The sequence below is a fragment of the Peromyscus californicus genome, unplaced genomic scaffold (genome assembly GCF_007827085.1).
Source record: "Peromyscus californicus insignis strain IS unplaced genomic scaffold, ASM782708v3 Scaffold_24__1_contigs__length_46423439, whole genome shotgun sequence".
NCBI classification, from domain to species: domain Eukaryota; kingdom Metazoa; phylum Chordata; class Mammalia; order Rodentia; family Cricetidae; genus Peromyscus; species Peromyscus californicus.
In genome coordinates this window covers 7316952-7339611 of record NW_026294535.1, presented here as the reverse complement: position 1 = coordinate 7339611, position 22660 = coordinate 7316952, and the positions used below count along the sequence as shown (strand labels likewise).

Genomic DNA, 22660 nt, shown 5'->3' with positions numbered 1-22660 from the left:
TTCAGTAAATAACCTAAGGAGATGTGGAATGTAGAACCAAGATTCAAAATACTTCCCTTACCGAGCTTCTTACACACACACACACACACACACACACACACACACACACACACACTGCCAAGCTTCTTACACAGATTTGTGCACACACACATACACACAGACACTCTAGTATTCAGATAGACTTTGTAAACATCAGCATCGGAACTCAGGATATATCCTAGCCTATATGTGATAAATCAGCAGAATCATGATCAGATTGAGGTGGGGGGGGGGGGGCCTGTGTGCCAGGCATTAGGTGCCTGCCACACCATTTTTCCAGTGTTCCAGAATCATAGGGGAGTACTTAACACCTTAAGAATAAACCTAGTAACTCAGCGTATGTGCTATTGCCATTGACCAGAAGGAAACTACACATTGCAGCACCTCTTGTCTAGCTGACAAATATAATCCTATGTCAACTTTAGACGTTTTTGCGTGGTATATGTGTAAGGGGTGTGAGGGATGCACTTGTCTGCGTGTGCAGATGTGAAGGTCAGAGGGTGACTTGAGTTTCATCTAGTACTCCGTCTTGTTTCTGAGATAAAGGTCTCAGTGCTGGACCTTGCCGTTTCACTAGACTGGCCCCCAGCACTGAGGTTCAAGACATGCCTGGCTTTTTACATGCTTGCTGGGTATCCAACGATGATCCTCACGCTTGCATAGCGAACAGTTAAGCCACCTCCCCAGCCTTAAGTATGACTATATTCCAGTGGAAGCGGATGTCCATGTATATGGGTACTAGAATTCAAGGGAAAACAAAAGCCTTGTTTTTGTTTTGCTGTATTGGAAATAACTGTGCCTGGAGGAAGAGGGTCCCTAAAAAGACTTCAAAGAAATCAAACTAAACAGAAGCAGGAACAAAAAGGTTATGAATTCCTAGCTGGCCATGACAGTAGGCAGTCACAACCTCAGCACTGCCAGGAGTTTGAGGCCAGCCTGGGCTAGCTCCAAAGAATAAAAATCCCTCAGGAGCAAAGTACATTCCTCCACTTACCTCCACAAAAACGACCGTATATGGGAGGGAGGCTAGAGCCCATGTCTCTAGCAATATCTGATTTTCAAATGCCAGTTGTCCATGTTTGAAAGAACTCCCAATGTTAGTAATACTATGTTATTTTATTACTGTCACACTGCTGCTAAGTTCGTGCTAGATTATCAGCTTGGGAAACCTCCTCTGAAGACAATTTTAAGTCTGCAGTTATGTCTAATTTTTAAAGCTAGGAATATTTAATTTTTGCTATAGAACCAGTAAGATCCTTATTTTTAACCAATTTAATACTGAAAAAGGTAAATGAATGGAAGACAGTAAAGACATCTTGTTAATACTTATTAAAATTACTTTTTATTTCCTTTCATGTTAAGTTTTTTATTGTGTTGTGAACTCATGAAATACAGCCATTTGGGATCATTTTGACTGTATCATTTATCATTTTACTAGCATAGACAAGAGTTTATATAAACATTACTTTGAATGTCTGTAACTACTTTAGCATAATTTGGTTGGTTGGTTGTTATTTTTGTTTTGGACATTGTCTCAAGCGCCCAGGCTGGCCTCAGATTCACCACAAAGCTGAGGCTAGCCTTGAACTCTTGGTCCTCCTGCCTCTGTCTCCTGAGTCCTAGGATTACAGGTGTGTGCCACCACACCTGGGTGTCTGCATTCCCATATTGGTACTTCCAGATACAGTATGATTTATAACACAAATTTCTGACCCAGAAGCCTGACTCTGGACTCTACCCCACGTCACATAGGGCCTGGGAAAGCAACACAGCAGAACCTTGCCTTTCTCACAGGGTGTCTGATACAATGTTCAGGTCAACATATATAAAATTCTTTGACAAGTATAAAGTATTGTAAAATAATGACGTCAGTAAAGTGAGCCAACAAAATAATTCTCATGCCTATAACCAAAAACTCTTAAGTGGAATAGCTTATATAAACTAGTCAGTTAGGCAAGTGATGATTATATTATACACACTATATTTCTAATCTACTTTGCTAAGACTAATCTTTGGAAAGCCTTAATTCATTTTAAGGGAGAAAAAGTCTGAGCTAAATAGTAGTGTTCATATAAACAAAATGCAACCACTAATTTAAAAATAGGAGGGTTCCCCCCGAGAGTGTACATTCTTTAATAGAATTGTATTTGTGTAAGAATTCCATACAAATAGAATATATACCTTAACACAAGAAAGCAAGGAAGACTATTTTACATTACATAAACCATTTGGGTGATTCAATCAAGCTAACCCTCTTGCCAAATACTTGTTTTTTATATTTATTACAAATAGTGGAGTCAGTTCTGTACAGCCAGCAATCACAGTCCTAACAGTCACAGAAGCACATCCGGCTGATTCCAATGAGTATGTGATGTAGCGTTTGGTTCACAGGAACTGATGTGAGTGAACTTACTGTCTGCTTTTCAATGTTTCAACTAACCTGCACAGAGAAAATGCAATAGTTTAACAAAACTAACTTCCAGATATAAAACATGAACTTTACAATATAAACTTCACAATTGAGATTACAAATATTAACACAGATTAAAGAAAAAGCCCAAGTATCTATTAATTTTTCTTTCTGTTCTTTCTATTTATTTTTTTCTTTTTTGAGACAGAGTCTCAAGTAGCCCCAGGCTAACCTTGAACTCACCACATAGCCAAAGATGGCCTTAAATTCCTGACCCTCTTGCCTCTGCCTCCAAAGTGTTGATATCATAGGCAGGCACCACCAAATTTGATTTGATATAGATCTCAGGTATCTATAGTCTGCTATTACTGCTGGGATGTGTACATGCACAGTTCAGAGGTAAAAACTGACCTCTAGTCTCAAGCATCTGGAGTAGACACACATACTAACGGAGCAAGCATGTCTGTGACAAGGGCATATAACTTCACTTGTGTGGTAAGACAGTGGGATCACAGATGCACTTGAGGATCTTTTCGGGGGGAAGGAAGAGGATTGCAGCACAGTCCCACTATGTAGCCTCAGCTGGTCTAAGTAGACCAGGCTGGCCTCAAACCCATAGTGATCCTCCTGCATGTGCCTCCCGAGTGCTGGTATTAAAGCGATGAGCTACCACCATGCCTGTCAAGAATCTTCTTGACAAGAAGCAAGCCTTATCCTAATTCTTGAAGGACTCGGAACTGGAAGGGGACGTAAAGCAGAGGGGCTGTGGCTAGAATGAAGACATTTGCTCAGGCAGACAATGGGAGAAAAGGCTGGAAGAGGTGTTCATTCACTGCTATCTAAATGGCATCCCCAAGAAAGCCAGCACTGCCTCATAGGCCAGTGTGGTAACGCACACTGTCTGGTCCCGGCACTAAGGAGGCTGAAGCAGGGAAAAAATAAAAACTACCCTATAGGCAGCTCACCATATGCACGAGCAGCTGCCTTCAAACACAGACACTTACCATTCCATCGCCTCATCAAGGCCAGTGCCTTTGGTTGCGGATGTTTTAAATATCTGCCACTTCCGGTCTTTCAGAGCAGGTAACCCAAGTGCATTGGCCATTTCTGAGGGTGTCATGGCCTGCTCCATGTCCTGCTTGTTTGCAAACACCACTAAAATGGCCTTTCTCAGCTCTTCCTCCTAAACAAAATGGAAGGAAATAATAAATTAAAAAAATAATAAAAAATAAAATAGAGGAAAAATCCTTTCATCAGTTTGTACCCTTGAATTGGGAAAAAACACCAACATTAAATTGTGTTGAAGAGTGTGTGTGCTGGTGTATCCGTACTCCTGTAAACATCTCTAATGAAATGCACTGGGTCACAGAAGAAAGACAAGAACATGGAAGGGAGGCCCGCTGGGAGGAAGGGGCTGGTGGAGTCAGAGGAGAACCAGAGGAGAGAAAGGGAGTGCACATAAACACACACAGTGTGTACATGCAGGGCAACGTAAAGAAACCCACTGCTGGATACAGCTGACGCGTGCTAAGGAGACAGACGCATCCAACCACACAGAGAAAGAGAAAGGACGGCATCAGTCAAGTCCGAGGCTAGCCTGGGGACATGGCAAACAAGTTCAGGCCAGCGGAGGCTAAAAGCAAGATCTCATCTCAGAAAAAAACAGGACCACTAATCAATCCTCACTGATTTCCAGTCAGTCCTGACTTCCTATTTTATTTTTTGGTATTTAGCACACCTGAACTTTGAGAGTTGTGAGTTACAATTAAACCTATCTTTTATTTTGTAAATCTCTTGTTTCAGAAAGTCTTTCTCAATCCAAGTATCTCAGGCTTATCCACCTACACATTCATGTAGCTAATTTCCGTATTTTACACATTAGTTATTTCATTTGGAATGTATTTATGTACACAAAGAAGGTAAGAACTTAGTGCTTTGTGTGTATGTTTTAATGTGAACAATACAAACTGGCACTAGACCTACACTTCACATAACAATGTCTGCTGATGGACACAAAAGCTACTTCCTAACAACGTGACTCCCAGTTCTTGCTCTGTAAGGTTCTGTTTTCTCCAGAGTGAGCTAGGGAAGCACTCTGCTGAGCTACACCCCACCTTCCCCACCTTGGTTTTGAATAAGTCTTTGAACTGTGTAGTCCAGGATGGTCTTGTCTCATGATCCTCTGCCTCTGCCTCCCAAGTACTAGAACAGAAGCGTGTCCCTGTAATTACAGGCCCATCTCTGTAAGATTTCATAAACCAAATCCTAATGTTGCAAATGACTCCTAACAATCTTGCACAACTCCAGAATTATAAATTAAAGTTAATTATCAGTTTCTCCAAAATAATACTTTATATAATGTGAACCAGGCCTAAATAAAGCTGCTATTTTAAAAATCCATTATATGTAACAGTAATTAATTAATGGAAACCGGTCATGAGAGTTAAAGAGAGCAAGAAGTGTAAGGAGGGTCTCAGGCATCCACTGGCCCCCACTGGGGGTGTTTGAGGAGGCTTAGGGGTGTGGCCTGATGGACGAAGGTAAGTCACGGGGCTGGCTTTGAGAGGAAGTGAGGTGTGTTCGCTCAGGTTCCCAGGCGCACTTGAGGCTGTGAGCCCTCAGCTTCCTGCCTCTGCTGCCATGCCTTCACCCCACCCAGCGTCACGGACTCTAATCTGACCGTCTGGAACCACGAGCCCACTGACCCTCCTGTACTGGCCTCCGCTGTGCTGCCGCACCACAGCAGCAGAACAGTAACTAATGCACCTCGGGACCAAGGAGCCAGAACTGGTATTTAAGCATCCATAGCTGGATGCGTTAGAACTGTAGAAAAGGGAATAGCCATTTAATTTTTGAAAGCGAATGTTACTGGGCTGTTATTAGTGAATCGAAGCATATTTACTTGAGTCTTTTATTTAATGAATGCTCTAAATTTGATGATCTCAGTAAATGTATTGAGTTTTTGAGCTAGAGACACAGCTCAGGGGTAGAACTCTTGCTTAGCATGTACACGGCTCTGAGTTCAACCCCCAATACCATTAAAAAAAAAAAATGAACTGCAAGGCCTTATGGCCTTTAATCGCAGCACTTAAAAGACAGAGCCAGGTGGATGGATGTCCGTGAGTTCAAAGGCAGACAGGGCTCCAGAGCAAAGCCTTGTCTCAAGCAAACAAAACTGATGCAAAGCAAGACCTGCCTCACTAGAGAGGGCACCAGTGCAGACATGGGGACAGAGCAACGAGGAGCTGGCGCTGGGGTGCAGCAAGCGCAGGTCCAGAGAGGCGCTCAGCGCGCTGCCGGGCTGCAAACAGTGACGGAGACTCCGGAACGGAACGCAGGGCAGAGCCGCAACTGCCAACCCAGAAACACGCACTTCTCAGTGCACAACGTTTCCAAACTGGCCAAAGGTAAGACAGCTTAAAAGAAGGAACTGCAGAGATGGCTCAGTGCCCAGAAGCACTGCTCCTCCTCCAGAGTTCGGTTCCCAGCACCCACAACAGGTGGCTCCCCACTGCCTGGACTCCAGCCCGAGGGGAGCTGACACCCTCTCCTGGCCTCTGAAGGCACCCACATGTATGTGTATGCACCCACATGTATGTGCATGCACCCACATATATGTGCACGCAGACACAAACCACAGACAAAAATAAATCCTTTAGAAGTCATACTATTGGGGCAGTAAGACGGCTGAACAGGTAAAAGTTGCCTAAGTATGGCAACCTGATAAACATCTTTGGAACCTACACAAAGGTAGATGAGAACCAGCTCTACAAAGTTGTGCTCTGACCTCAATGTGCAAGTGTGTACACATGCAAACACACACACACACACACACACACACACACACACACACACAAGCTAATAGCTCTGAACTTTCAGGGAATCATGAAATCTACCTTACAGGAAGCTATAGGGTTGGATTTTTATTCCATCCATCATCTTTCCAACTGTACTTCTGGAATAGGAAGTAATGTGCACTTTTTAAAAAGAAAAGAAAGTGGGGGAGACAGACAGACTAACCAACTGACTGACTGACTGACTGACTGGCTGACTGGGATAGAGGGAGGGCTCTGGTTAAGTGCACTTGCTGCTCATGCAGGGAACCCATGTTTGGTTCCCAGATACACATGGTAGATTACAACCATCTATAATTCCAGTTTCAGGCACACCTTCTTCCAGCCTCTTCAGACACACAGATAGTGGAGAACCATTCGTACAGACACAGACACAGACACACAGACACACAGACACACAGACACACACACACACACACACACACACACACACACACACACACACACACATTTTTTTAAAATAAATCTTTAAAGGGGTGGGGAAAGTTAGCCCAGTGGTTAAGAGCACTTGTTGCTTCTGCAGAGGACCCAGGTTCAATTCCTAGCACCCACATATTGGCTCAATCATCTACACCTCCACTCCCAGGGAATCTGATAATCTCTTCTGACCTCCATCACACCGAGCATGCACATGGTACTCACAAACAATGCAAAGAAAACATTCATACAAATAAGAAATAAAACAGATAGGAAAAGAATAGAGGAAAACTACCCTTGCGTGTTTTTCCATTATTTCACATGATAATATATATAGGAAAAAGTAAACAAATGTCAGTGATTCCTCCAGTTCCTCATTTAAATGTTTAATGTTAATACTTAAATGTTTGCTTACCTCCAACATGGCAACTAACTCTGACTTGGAAATGCCAATTCGGTCTCGGTCACAACTGTCAACTACATAGATGACGGCATCTGTGTTTGAATAGTAACATCTCCAGTACGGCCTAAAGAGTCCAAGAATGGAAAACATGTTATCCCGAGCAAAAAACCTGACCTGTCAATTTCCAAGTTGGACTTGGGTCAAGGACAGGGAGATGGTGATTACATGCCAGCCCTGCTCCACTCCATGCAGAATAATGCCTTATGATTTGCTGTTTCTGATAGAAATGCATCTTGCATCACACTTGGTATCACTAGGTTGAAAGAAGAGTGATAAATATTAAATTATAGGCCCAAAATTACAGTTTCAAAGTAAGTTTGAATTTCAGGCTGAGAAGATAGAGATATAATCCACAAAGAATACTAACTACCCCGATAGGAAAACTGTACACAGACCTGATGACTGTAACTTACAAGTCTTTAACCAGGAACCCCTTACAAGAAAAGGATGGCTTTTGTTTGTTTGCCTTTTCCCCTGGACACAGGGTTTCTCTGTGTAGACCAGGCTGGCCTGGAATACCATCTGTAGACCAGGCTGGCCTCAAACTCACATCCGAGTTCGGGGATTAAAGGCATAAGCCACCACTCCCTGGAATTTTTAATGTGACTTTATATGTCCTTAATCACTGATGACAACCAGAAGTAGAATTGGCTACAATCAGAAGTAATCTCAAAAGTGACTTAAATGAGTTACTGAATGGGAGAGTATTTAGTGAATGCATTACAAAGACAAAAGAAATATTTCTTTTGTTTTTTATGAGACAGTCTCACTATGTAGCCCTGGCTGGCCTGGAACTAGATATGTAGACCAGAACAGCCTCCAACTCACAGAGATCCTCCTGCCTCTGACTCCGATTCTGGGATTAAAGGTGTGCCCCGCCACACTATCAATCTTTTAACAGCAACCTCACTACTGCTCTGAGCGGTCCCCTAAGCCACTGGCAGTCAGTCACGCAGTCCAGTTGCCGAGCACTGAATTTCACGGGGCACCTGTACTCATGTCACCGCTGCGTGGCCGTGTATGGGTGCCCAACATCCTCGGAGGGTCAAGACAAAACGTAAACCAGGGGCCGGTTTCTGATTTTCACTTAAGAGATTATCTGAAAAACTGACTTCCTTAGATTTTAATTACTGGATGCTCTAAGGAAATTCCTAGTTTCAAATCCCACTTCATTTAAACAACCGGACCCCTATCTAATCTGCAACAGAGATGTATTTTGGTTTAGTATTGTCAGCACTAAAAAGAGCCAGTATATGTTAAGCACGACCAAATGACCTGGTGTTTACAGCATACCTGATACTTGTCTGTCCTCCTAAGTCCCAGACTTGGAATTTGAGGTTTTTGTATGTCACCGTCTCTACATTAAATCCAATAGCTGAAAGAGAAATCAAATCAATAGTAGATGTAGACTATAGACTAACACACTCTCCCTTTACAAAGTCTCCAACTTCACTGAGTTTTAGCAACTGCTGTTAATTTTCAAACATTATGGGCTGGGTTATTATAACATTTAAGACAATATACTATGATACACATATTCACACACACACACACACACACACACACACACACACACACACACACAAAATTAACAAGATCAGCACCACCTTCAGGTTACAAAAAAACCTCGTGACCACTCTGTGCATGTTATTAACACAACTGCTGGCACCCATGTGTGTGAGAGTATGTAAGCCAGGGGACAAAGACAACACTGTGCTGTTCCTCGGTCACTGCCCACCTTTTTTTTTTTTTTGAGACAAGTGTTTCTTGCTAGCCAAGGAGGCTAGGCCGGCTGGCCATCGAGCCCTGGGCATCCACCACATGCAGTCTGTTTTTATATAAGCCCTAGGGACTGAACTCTTGTCCTTAGCATTTTACCTACTGAGCAATTTCCCCAGTCCTAGCGGTCTATTAAACTTCCCTGAGTACTAGCATACAAGTGTTCAGAAAGGTTTTTGCTTGTTTGTTTATTTGAAACAGGGTCTCTGTATATAACAGCTCTGGCTGTCCTCGAACTTACTCTTTAGACCAGGTTTGGCCTCAAACTCACAGGGATTCATCTGCCTCTGCCTCCTAAGTGCTGGGATTAAAGACGTGCGCCACTACCGCCCAGCATCTTCAGAAAGTTTTATTTGAAAAGTACAGTTATAGATATAAGAGCTGAAGTTCTGGAAGATAGTAAAAACTAAAATTATAATGAAAGACTTATAATTAAAAACTAAAATTCAATGAGGACACAGCAATGACTTTATAGGAGCCACGTTCTCTGTGGGTGGCAACCTTACAGACCCTCTGCAGACATCTCAACAGCTCACTTGTAACAAGGTCACAACTGGGATGGTCTATATCTCACCCCTTCTGTCTACCATCCTTCCTCGGTATAGCTCTGGCACCACACGGCTGAGACCAGATACTACTTTCAGAGAAAAGGAGTCTAAACGAGGGAGAAAATGATGCTTAAAAGACTTAGCCTGGACATGTACAAAGTTTGCTCACATTTCCTAAGCTTTAAAAAAAAAAAAGTCAGAGTGAAAAACGACTTCCAGTAACCACTGATTTTTGTTCCCTATTAACGTTGTGTTGGTAGATGATGTATTTGGTGGGCAAGTATGCACATTACAACGGAAAAATAAAACCACAGCAAACGTAACACACTGAAAACCAAGTTCCTTCTCCTTCAGAACTGGACGGACGCAGCTCTGTTCCTCACCATCAAGAGCAGTGTTCATGTGCAAAGGGCAGGGGTGACAGCAGCCTACACTGCAGTCCACCCACTGTGTGGACTGGGATTGCAAAGTGACGTCACCAAAAGCTACCCAGACAGAGAGGGGAGAGTCTGAGAAATGCGAGTCAAAGGAAATGAAATGGGCAGAGAAAACTGCAAAAGGAAATAACGGATGCTACAGAACCCAAACCTTCTTCCATAAACGCAAAACAAACAATCCTGGAAGGGTTACTGACAAAACGACAGTCATTCAGAACACAGTTTAAAATCTTGAGCAAATGGGCTGGAGAGATGGCTCAGAGGTTAAGAGCACTGGCTGCTCTTCCAGAGATCTTGAGTTCAATTCCCAGCAACCACATGGTGGCTCACAACCATCTGTAATGAGATCTGGCACACAGGCTGAACACTGTATGCATAATACACAATAAATAAATCTAAAAAAAAAAAAATCTTGAACAAATTATATGGATTCCTCAATTTAATTTAAATGAATTACTCTATAAATTTAGTTCAACAACGGAAAAAGTATAAACATCAACAGCATCCCTATGTAGTAAGACAGGACTATTTGCAAATAATTTTCTAAGACAGCAAGAATAACAAGGCTATGAACAGAGTTAAAGTTCAGGTGTTTCTTCTTAGTTTTCAGGTAACCCGGTCATTTCAACATTCAGCCTCTACAATTCCCATCTTTAAAAGTGATCTACAGAATTACTCAGGAGAAACTACACTGTGATTCAAGTAATAAAAAGATGCAGAAAAATAGCCGGGCGGTGGTGGCGCACGCCTTTAATCCCAGCACTCGGGAGGCAGAGCCAGGCGGATCTCTGTGAGTTCGAGGCCAGCCTGGGCTACCAAGTGAGTTCCAGGACAGGCACAAAGCTACACAGAGAAACCCTGTCTCGAAAAACCAAAAAAAAAAAAAAAAAAAAAAAAAAAAGATGCAGAAAAATGTACTCTATATACAACAACACCAATTTAACATCTCTATATTCATTACAAAGTTAGCAAAGTACCTTGTACATTTCATTTACTTACTGGTCAAAGCCAGTAGATATTTAGTATCTTCATTAAGCATAAAGATTTAGTGACTTAAGCCAACTACAGCTCTAAACAGACATGTTTGCCTGCCTGGATAGGAACCAAGTACATCAAAATGCTTCTTACTTCATAAAAAAGTTTTGTCAGTATCATTTTTTAACAAAAAATTTACAAACCCCTATCAACCTATCATATGACTAATCTATTCAGAAAATTGTATTAGACAGAAACCAGAAAAGTTCTATAATGAGTTATCAAACCAGTACTTACTGGGAATAGTAGTAACAACTTCTCCAACCTGTAATCTGTACAAAATTGTTGTTTTCCCAGCACCATCTAATCCCAAAATTAAAATCCTCATTTCCCTGGTTCCAAAGAGACTGGAAAAAATACTTGAGAAAAAGCCACCTACAAGAGAATAAAAACAAAAACGTACTTAATGTCATCTTTTAAATTAGGGCCATAGAACATTTAACCTTGCCTTTTGAAAGCTACATGCCTAATCGAATAGCAAAACATCTCCCTGGATGCACAGGTAGACACTTTTGCTTCCAATGAAATACATTATTCAACAGCAAACAAGTACTAAGTGATGTTCTCAGGTCCCAAGTACTGTCAGGAGGCAGAAGATACACTAATCCGACATGCAGGGCATGCAGGACATGCAGGACATGCAGTACCAGCGCCTTTGGTGCACTCCCACTAACCCACAAAACTACCACAAGAGACTCTGATGGCCACACAAGACAAAATACATTTTGTTGCTGATTTGTTTTTCTAATAACAGCTACTGTGGAAAAGTCATTTTATTATTATTTGGGGGGAGTATTTTTTGAGACAGGGTCTCACTTTGTTGCCCAGGCTGACCTGGAAATCAGTGTGTAGACCAGGCTGGCCTTGAACTCATAGAGATCCACCTGCCTCTGTTTCCTGAATGCATTAGAAAACTCATTTGAGACAGTAAGACTCATCCAATATTTTATGAAATATTTCCAGGAAACATTATGTACCCAAGTCACCCTGCAACATAAAAGTATTTGTGGCACAAACTCTTTGCCTTCAAAAGTCACTAAAGAAAAAAAAAAAAAGATTCACAATATAAAGTGAGAAAAGGGAAAAGTGGAGGAATATAAAGGAGAATATGCTCAATATGCAATACGTACAGGATATATTTAATCTTAAAAATAAAAGGCAAGGCCTTTGGCTAGTGGTCCAAGCCTGTAATAGTACCAGCTACTTAAGGAGGCTAAAGCACCGTGAGTCTTGAGTTGGCTACAGCATGAGTTGAATTCAAGGCTAAACAATTTAGTGAGAGCCTGTCTCAAAGTTTTAAAAGGGCTGGGCCTTCAGCTCAGCAGCAGGGCGTTGCCTAGCATGCTCAAGGCAGACTTCAATCCACATAGCCCGTGCGCGCACACGCACACGGACACACGGAAAAGGAGAAGGGACGAAGACAGGAAGAAGAGATGTCACACTGTACACAGAACCTTGGGGAAAGAATGGGTGTGACCCGACAAAGTCCTTTCAACCCTTTACACGTAGAAGGGAGGCGGAAAACCAACACTGAAGGCAGACAGGCAACCCAACAGAATTAGGATGCTCGGGGTCACTGGTGAGAAAACTGCGGAAGGACTGAAAGACAGCAACTCCCTAGAGGCTCCAGCTGTCCTGGGGGCGTCACCTTAGGGGTGCGCTGGGGCCGCTGCTGGCGTTCCCTCACCCGGGGAACAGCAAATCGGGCGAATCGCGATGGAAAAAAAAAAAAAAAAACCCACGCACTGGCCGGCTCTTGACCTCCCACTTCGCAATGCCACCAACCGTGCCGGCCGGCGAGCAGGCGAGCAGCGCCCGGAGCCACGACAGCACCTGGCCTGGGCTTTTCTCAAAGTGACGCAGTCCCAACGCCCACGCAGAAGCCACCCCCGAGGGGCCGGGCGCCCGACGCCCCCGCTCCTCCCAGCCACCCGAGCCGGGGACGCGCGGGGTGACGGGGAGAGACCCGGGCCCCGGGGGGGGCGGGGTCCCCCGGGCAGGTGACGGTGGCTCCGTCGCCCGTGGCCTGCGGCTGTCCCCCCCCCCCCGCCGCGGCCGCCCGCCGCCCTCCCCCACGCTCCTCACCCATGATGAGCCGCCGCCGCCGCGCCCTCGCCGATCCCCAGAGTCAGGCCGGGACTCGGCAGCGAGTCCTAGTCGAGCCTGGGCGCCGCCACCTCCGCCGCTCCGGGCCTCGGGTTCCCAGGCGGACGCCTCCGAGCCAGGTCGGCCAGCAACTTCCACGTCGTCCACCCGGAGGGGGGGAGGGGGGGCGGGACCTGGGGGGGGCGAGAGGCTACTGCGCCTGCGCGCCGCCGGGGCACGACGGGCCTGGGCGTCCGCGTCGGCGTTTTCGACGCAAAGCCTCAGCGTGCTGAGCGGAGCCGAAGTGGGCTCCACAACGATAACCCCCGTCCTCCCCCGCCCCCCTCAAATTTTTTTTTTTTTAGAAACCAAAATGGAGTGTCTCCTGATGCCACTTTTCTGAACAGTGAGCCCTTCTCCTATATTAAAACCGTCACGTTTTAGTGTTAAGTTCTGACACCGAGTCGTGGCGAATCGGCCAACGCAAAAGAAGAGGCAGAGATCGATGGAGCGAGGGCACAGGATGCTGGCGCAAGCTTGCGGCGTCGCGGTGGTTGTGGGTCCCGGTGCGGTCGGCGGAGGCCGTCCACTTTTCCCCCCCCGCAGATGCTTTCCCGCAGAAGCAGCCGAGGTTACGTAATAATAACGAGAAAGCTCACCCTTGCTCCCCGCGAGCCACCCATCCTCCCTACCTGCCCCCCACACGGAGCAGCCTCTGCCCGAGGTCTCCTAATTTTTTGTCCCCTAGGTGGTCACCTGACCGCCTTCCCGCCTCCGCAGGACTGGGAATTCCTTGCCTCCTGCGACGTAGGTCGGAAGTTAACGTCGTTTTCGATAGCTGTCGAGTGGTTTCGGAAGGATTGAGTGGCCCCGGACATCCCGCGCAACGCGCCTTGCCTCTGCGCACGGGCTCGGAGGCTTCGCGCGCGTCCCGGGGCCGGACCCACCTGTAACCCACCGCCATGGCCAAGGAAGGCACCACCGCAGCGGCGGCGGCGGCGGCTGCAAGTGCAATGGACGTCAGTACGGCTTTGAGAGAGGTGCTGAAGACCGCCCTGGTCCACGATGGCCTCGCGCGAGGCATTCACGAAGCTGTCAAAGCCTTAGGCAAGGGCCAAGCCCGTCTGTGCGTGCTCGCCACCAATTGTGATAAACCGATGTACATCAAGTTGGTGGAGTCCCTCTGTGCGGAGCACCGGATCCACCTCCTGAAGGTTGATGACAGCCGGAAACTAGGGGAATGGGCAGGCCTCTGCAAAATCGATCGGAAGGGGAGACCCCGTAAAGTGATAGGTTGCAGCTGTGTGGTGGTGAAGAACTATGGGAAAGACTCTCAGGCCAAAGATCTCATTGAAGAGTACTTCAAATGCAAGAAATGAACGGCAACCACAAAATTGGCGCATTTTTCTTTTAAGTTCCTAAAAACGTAGAAAAGTAGTAGTATCTCAAAGTCTTGAGTTTTCGCCGGAAATGGCAGCACTTTTTAGGTTTTCTTCCAAATGTAAATTTCGTGTATTATGTTCTTATTAATCATGGAAATTTTCATCTATTTGGAAGTTTATGAACTGCATGAGATTTGGTCTAGCATTACTAAGGTTTAATTGACAAAATCATATGTATGCTGCACAATGTGATGTTTTGATATGTATATACTATATATATATATATATACTATACATATATATGCGTACACGTATCTGTTTGACATACTGATTTAATATTCTTTGGATAAATACCCCAAAGTGAATACTACAGTATTTATTTTATTTTTTGAGAACCTCCACACTGTTTTCCACAATGGCTATAATACTTTACATTCCTACCAAGAGTGTCTATTTTGCTTTTTACTTAAATTTACTATATAGATGTTGAATTAAATCTTCCAACACCCTCATCATCACCCAAAGTCCTAGATTCCCAGAAACATTCCTTGCGGAGGAAAAATTGTCCCAGAAAGTGAATTTCTACCTAGACACCTGTGAGGGAGGTCTGGAGAGTGATCTACGGTAGCCACAAATGAGTTTGTTAAGTATACAATAAGCAAATGTAAGACATTAAATAGCCTGGAGGCGATAGAAGCAACAGATAATAAAACATCAGTTCAAGATGCTCACGACATCCAGCAGAGGCAACTGGGGCCGCCCAATTGAGAGAGCAAACAAAAGGTAGGTAGCATCCAATGAGGAACTTAAACATCCAGCAGAAGTCAGCGAGAATCCTCACTGAAGCAACCACCTGGAGTTCCTGAGTGTCCCCTTAGGTGGGGCTTCCGTGTAAAAGAACAAATGACAGCAGATACAGACACCATCGAGTCAGGCTCTTGCAGTCATCCAGCAGAAACCAACTGGGCCAGCCCCGAAAGCAAAGCCAGATGTCACCATTGAGAATTCCAAGAGCACGGCATCCGTTCCACTGGTGAGCTTCCCATGGCTGCATGGCTGGTGGCGTCCATCTGGTGAGCTTCCCATGGCTGCATGGCTGGTGGCATCCATCCACTGGTGAGCTTCCCATGGCTGCATGGCTGGTGGCATCCATCCACTGGTGAGCTTCCCATGGCTGCATGGCTGGTGGCATCCATCCACTGATGAGCTTCCCATGGCTGCATGGCTGGCTTTCCACTTTCGTTCTAGGCGTTTTTTTATAACATGGAGTAAACACTAGTAACTTCTGTTAAAAATGCCTCCCTTTCTAGCTGTTCTCAAGGACACAGCAATTTTTGTTTTGTTTTTATGTTTGTTTGTTTGTTCCTTTCTGCTTCTCTCTTGGGGTTGCAGAGCCACGGACCAGGCTCACCCAACACAAGGGAGAGGGGGGAGTTTTAGGATGGTTGACCCTGAAGGAGTTCAGCCAGCCCTGCCTCCAGCTTCAGCTTAAAGAGCACATGACACTTTACCAGTCAATGCCATTTCAACACCTGAGCCTTTTGAAGGTTATTTGTAAAGACTGCCTTGTCTTTGCATGCTTCACACATGAAGCAGGCTTATGATTCCACTGACCTCCCCCATTCTTCCCCACCTGCTCTCCAACATGAGTTGCTACACTTGGCAGGTCTTGGTTATTGCTACTTCAAACCTGTGCTCTTATAGATTTATCTTTGAGTACAATTGCAGAAAATACCTGAGGGTATGGATTTTCTTTAAAAGAGGCCAAAAGGAAAACTATGCCACATTTGTAAGTCAACTAATAGACATCACTATAAAGGATGGGCAGCACACATCTTTGATCCCAGCACTTGGGAGACAGAGGCAGATGGGTCTCTGTGTTCAAAGCCAGCCTGGTCTACAGAGTGAGTTCCAATACAGCCAGGGCTACATAGAGAGACCTTGTCTCAAAAAAAAAAGAAAGAAAGAAAAGGTGTAGCTGAAAATTTTCCTGTTCTTTGTTTGTTATATATAATTTTACTGTGTTAAAGTTAAAACTTTCCTTTTTAATTAAACAGAAAAGAGGAAATGCTGTGGGATAATGCTTTTGTACACTGGTTTAATAAAACACTGATTGGCCAGTAGCCAGGCAGGAAGTATAGGTGGGATAAGCAGACAAGGAGAATTCTGGGAAGAGAAAGGCTGAGTCAGGAGATGCCAGCCTGCCATCCAGGGAGCAGCATGTAATGGCACACAGGTAAAGCCACAGAACACATGGCAACATACAGATTAACAGAAACGGGCTGAGTTTAAGTGTAAGAGCTAGTCAGTGGTAGGCCTAAGCTAATGGCTGAGCAGTTATAATTAATATAAGCCTATGTATGTTTATTTGGGTCCGAGCGGCTGCGGGACTGGCAGGTGAGAGATTTGTCCTGACCTTGGACCAGGTGGGACACAGGAAAACTTTCAGCTACAGAAAGACATCACTATAAAACTACTATGAAAATAAGACCCTGTAGGCAAATTTTGGAACCTCTGTTTTTCAAAACTTCCACAATAAAGAGTAGTCTTTGAGGCTAAAGAAACAACTCAGCAGTTAGAATCTGTTACTGCTCTTGCAGAGGACCCAGGTTTGATTCTCAGCACCCACATGGTAGCTCCCAACTGTCTGTAACTCCAGTTCCAGGGAATTGGATTTCTCTTCTGACCTCCGTGGGCTCCTACACTCACCAACTGTACATAAATACATTCAATGTACATACATACATATATTTGGTATTTTTCAAGACAGGGTTTCTCTGTGTAGTTTTGGTGCCTGTCCTAGATCTCGCTCTGTAGACCAGGCTGGCCTCAAACTCACAGAGATCCACCTGGCTCTGCCTCCCAAGTTCTGGGAATAAAGGCGTGTGCCATCACCGCCCAGCAAATTAAGTATATTTTAAAGAGTGACCTTAGAGGAAGTAGAACTATAAAATCATGCTCACAATATACTTATATTGGAAAACTTGGGATTTTTGTTCTTGAGACAACCACACAGAAATAACTTGTTTAACATGTTCACTCAAATGTCATATTTAAAATCACAACATGCCCCACTTCCCATTGCTCTAATTTTTAGTACAAATTCTTACCCACGTTGGGCACCAAATGTAGACAAATTTCTAAACAGTCATATTAAATAAGAAATACAGAGCCAAATGCAGCTGATAGCTGAAGAGATCAGAGCAAATAACCACAACTAGCCTTAGCTTACCACCATGAAGTAGCTTCCATAGAGAGAGCTTCTTCCTGTCTAAACTGTGCTTTTATTGCCTTCCTGTTCTGCCTTCTCATTAGCTCTAAACCCAGCCACATCACTTCCTCATCACTGCCTGTCTATACAGACCTCCAGGTCTCTATGACTGGTACTGGGATTTAAAATGCATGTCACCATGCTTGGTTGTGTCCTTGAACACACAGAGACTCTGCCTGCCATGTGATCAGATTAAGGGCATGTGCTACCACTGCCTGACTTCTATTTATGGCTATGACCTCTGATCTCCAGGCAAACTTTATTTATTAACATACCAATATCACATTTCAGCACAAATAAAATATCACATTTCCCCTTTTTATTCTAATAAAAAGAAAAAGGTTATAACTAATATAAGAAAAATTATATACAATAAGTACAATAGCTATATACAATATATACAAGCAATAAATACCTCAACAATGTCTAGTCCATTTGCATTTGACAAACTCAGAGAAAATATTCCATTATCTATCCTATTTGGTAAGTAATGTATCTGAATCATTTTCTATCCTAACTTATATTACTAACAGAGAACTATCTTATAATGTCTTTCAAATTTATACACTTACATCTCTTTAGTGAGTTTCTTTTCTGAAATTCTTAACAAGGAAAGCTATAACTATCTAATCTTCAACTAACTATAACTATCAATCTTCAACTCCCTCAGAGACCCAAGGAGGAAATAATATTACCTAATAAAACAGGAAGTGTAAGCAAGCAGCTTCCAAAATAAATGTGAGTTGACAGAAACAGCCAGCCGCCTGGACAGTCACCAGAGGTTTCTTAGAAACGTTGGGGCATCATCTTCAGCCTATAGGCTTAGCATATCTGACAGACTCATTTGTTGATGTAGGATGTACTCAAGGCCTACAGTTCGACCTCACATTTAGTGCAAGTAGTCCATGTACCAGAAACACCTGAATTCCACTAGTGTCCTGTCGTGATTCAGGATTTTAAATTCTGGAAATTGTTGATGTTTTTGGAATTCAGCTGTCCATTCTTCTTAGCTTGTGGGTGGTTTCATCTCTTTTATTAAATGCCAGTCTACCATTGAGAGGTTAGACTCTGTCAGCTTAGTTACTCTTTCAAGAATAATTGCTTCAGCTGCTGTTCCACTGCACATCAGAAGCCATCGGCCCACTGCCTGTTCATCTGCCTTCGAAGAAAAGGGCACTGTACCTTTTCCGGATTGCGAAGCCCACTTCGGCGATGGTGCCATACTGTCCTGGCCTCAGAGGATGCCTATTGCTGAAGACACAACCACACTTGTCTTGACAAGAATCGGTAGTCCTTTGTTTCATGTCCTGTCTGTCCATTTTGTCCTGTTTGTCAGCAGTTGATTCGAGGACACTTTGTTGTCCAGTGGCTAACTTTTGCCACAATGAAAGTTAACTTCATATGCAGTTTCTTCAATGCCCATGTATCTCTGAAGTAGATTGTTGCTGCCAGGAGCCAACATGTCTCATAGTCATAACAAAAAAGAAAAAAAAAAATTCTAGTTATTAAAACATTTTAAATGCCATATTCTGTAGATCTCTGAAAGGTTTGAAGATGACCTGTGTATCTAAAATATATCTGCTCGACCTTGAAAACACACCTAATATGACTACAAGTTCAATTGCAATGTCTAACTACTAACTTTCATTTATTTATATCCTAATAGTTGGTAATAATAATATTCAAGGATTAGCAAATTGCATTACATTGTTAAATGAACCGTAGAAGTACAAAATCCTGAACAAGATTAGAAATATACTTACAGCATTTTCTAACAGGAACCTAATTTGCTCACTATGTACTTGTCTTGTGCTTATTATCTTATATTCATTCACTAAATGTAAAATAGGTGAATTTTTATTGTTATTGCAGAAGAGCACTGAGGTATTTGTTTTTGTTGTTTGTTATTGTTTGGGTTTTTTGTTTGTGTGTTTGTGTTTAGTTGGTTGGTTGAGACAGGATCTCCCTCTAGCCCTGGGTAGCCTGGAACTCACTATGTAGATCAGGTTGGTCTCCTGTGTGGGTCACCATGCCCAGCTATATGCTAAATTATAAAATGAGATTTGGGGACAAATGCAATGATCATTAGTCTAATTATTCAATGTTATATTATTGAATTTGTTACCTACAGTAGTCATAAATGAACTATTAATGTGATACTAAGTCAAATTACCAAAGAACCGTCCCAGTCAAGGGCGGCCACTAGGTGGAGGTAGTGCTCTAAACCCATTGCTATTAGACTCCTGTCAATTGGTCAGGAAGCAATGGACAACTTGCTATTTTATCCGTTTACTGGGACAGAATCTTACTGTGTGATCCAAGCTGACACTAAACTTATGATCCTCCCGCTTCAACTCTCTAAATGCTAGGATAGCATAGTGCATATTACATAGCCTAGCTTCGGAGGAAACTATTTTTCTTCTTTTTTTTTCCAGAGTCCCACTCTGTAGCCCAGGCTGGCTTCAAACTCATGATGATCCTGCTCCCTCAGCCCCGGCTCCCCAATGCAGCGATTATAAGCATGAGCCACCACACCCAGCCGATTAAATCTTTTTCAGCTGATATAATCCAATAATAACTTACTGAATTTTAAAATTAGATGTGTTTTCACAGTGGGTACAGCATTTTAAGTTTCTGTGGTTCCTCAGAGAGAAAACGATTGAGTTTCTGTTGTTTCTCTGAGGATCTTGAGGTCCTAAGAGGCTGATGGTGGCTGCCAGAGGCCGAGGTCTCCTGGGCCAGTGGCAGGAAGCAGGAGTAGATCTGCGCATGCATGTAGGCTTGTGTTCCTCCCAGAAACCAGAAGGTCTTCAGTGAAGACCAGTGATGATGGGGCTTCAGCAGCAGTACAGCTCCCCAGAAGGAAGCGGACGCCACCATCCAGCAACTGTACACAAGGGAGGCAGGAACCCTGGAGGCTGAAGGTAACAGGATGTGGGGAGTCAACAGCACCTCTCAGAGAGGACATTGGGGATCACTGTATTTACAGCAGTACCCCCCACCCCCGGGGCCTCTGTAGGGCCTCTCCAAAGGGTAAGATGGGGTTTGTTCCTTGATTTCTCGCTGGCCTCCCAAATGGTCCCCTACAGATCCCACCAGCTCATCGGCACAGGGAGCCATCCTTTCCAGCTCTTCTTCACACCACTCTGACAGAGATGCTGGGAAACAGCACCTAGCCACTTTGTAACCTTTCTTCGCTGGGAGGCCGTCGACTTCTTGTTCCTGCAGAAAGACTCAGATTGCGAAACCACACTGGTCTAAGTGAAGGGCCTGGAGGCCTTCCTGGTTTCCTTTCTCTTAGTATCTGGGAAAGTTTCAGACTTCCAGCTTGATGTGCATCCTCATTCTGAGCTGCAAAGAACCAGTGTCGACTCTGTCCTAAGGATGTGGCAGGGTCTGGGGTATGGAGGGGAGAATTTCCCCTGCCCCCCTGGGCTTCTGCCTGTTTTTGCACCAATATCATTGTTGAAAGCTTTGTAACTTTTCAAAGACTTGAAGTTCAGCCCACATCTCAATTCAGCCCAGGATAGCCTTGAACACGCAGCAATGTTCCTGCTCCAGTTTCCTGGGTGCTCGGATTACAGGCTTGCACCACCACACAGTTTCTTTCTGAGGTCTTAATCAAAGGTCCTACAGGCACACCATTGGCTTTTCCATTTTGCCAGATGGAGAAACTTGGACTGAAGTCTCGCTTTCTAATCTTTTCAGTCCTTGGCCAGCTCTCTGCTCACAGACCCAACCATTCTCCTCTCTTACAACTTCTTATAGTTCCCAGAAGCAAAGTGATTCTTTCAATACCCCGCCTGGAAATAGCCCAGCTTGCTCTGCAAATCCATTAGCCATGTGACACAAAGTTCGTATTGCTACAGGAAGGTTTTGGCCCTTTTCACAGCTATCAGCCACAGTTCACTTTCTCTAGCCGCCAGCAACAATGACATTTGTTCCCAGCCTGGTGACCCTTCACTAATAGCCAAAATAGCCTGTTTTTCCAGCTCCCACCCACTGTGTTCAAAAGCCAAGGCCACATTTTAAATTTTCATGTACCCATGTCTGCTACTGATTTCTGTGCCAGCTAGTATTGTTGTATAACAGTTACTTTAGAAATTAGTATTTCCGTCTAGGCACCATGGTGTGTGTGTCCCAGCACTTGACAGAAGCAGGAGTGTCACTGTAAACTTCAGGCCAACCCTGTTTACATTGTCGTTTCTAGGCCAACCAAGGCCACACGGTGAGACCCTCTCTACAAAACAAAAACCAAGGCTGGGAACACAGATTAGTGGTAAAGTACTTGACGAGTATGCCTGAGGCCTCAGGTCCCACCCCAGCACTACACATTCATGCACAAATTCAAGAGATTAGAGCAACAATAAAGTGTTACTTATTCAAATCATCCGGATTAGTCGAGCAGTTCTTTCTCTTTCGATAGTCTGGTGTGGGGCTACTTTGTGCAGCAGTATTCAACTGGTTTGCTGGCTGGCTGAGTTGACCTCTTTGCTCATAGGGTCTTCTTCTCTCCAAAAGGCTAAACTGGTCCTGATATGGCTCCAGTGGTGCCATATACCCAACAGATGCATGTGTGTGCACCAAGAGGCACGTGCAGAGATGCTTAAACAGCATTATTCACAGAATCAAAGGCCAAACAGCTCAAATGGCTGTCCTTGTATTATGTTTATTACCTTTAGCAAATGGCTTTGGGGACCACACTCTATGAGTAGGATTGAGGAGGAGGAATTGTTTCTCAAGCCACAGCACTTTTCCTACCTCATACCAACTAGCCTATCCTCACACATGGCTATCCTATCCTCACTCAGGACTAGCCTGTCCTCACACAGGACTAGTCTGTCCTCACACAGGACTATCCTATCCTCACACAGGGCTAGCCTATCCTCACACAGGACTATCCTATCCTCACACAGGGCTAGCCTATCCTCACTCACTAC

At 44.2% G+C, this 22660-nt stretch overlaps 2 protein-coding genes across 2 annotated transcripts; one reads left to right on the top strand and one right to left on the bottom strand.

Annotated features, from left to right (window-relative positions):
* Nucleotides 1-1362: 1362 nt before the first annotated feature.
* On the bottom strand, nt 1363-13213 carry Arl1 (ADP ribosylation factor like GTPase 1). Its single transcript, XM_052753061.1, has 6 exons — nt 13068-13213; nt 11220-11357; nt 8477-8558; nt 7136-7247; nt 3454-3632; nt 1363-2479 (listed from the first exon to the last, which is right to left on the bottom strand). The coding sequence occupies exons 1-6, from the start codon at nt 13069-13071 to the stop codon at nt 2449-2451; spliced, it is 546 nt and encodes a 181-aa protein (XP_052609021.1). The 5' UTR covers nt 13072-13213; the 3' UTR covers nt 1363-2448.
* Nucleotides 13214-13306: 93 nt separating this feature from the next.
* Nucleotides 13307-22110, top strand: LOC128119654 (40S ribosomal protein S12-like). The gene has a single exon (XM_052753062.1). It carries the CDS (start codon nt 14030-14032, stop codon nt 14444-14446), a length of 417 nt encoding a protein of 138 aa, XP_052609022.1. The 5' UTR covers nt 13307-14029; the 3' UTR covers nt 14447-22110.
* Nucleotides 22111-22660: the final 550 nt, after the last annotated feature.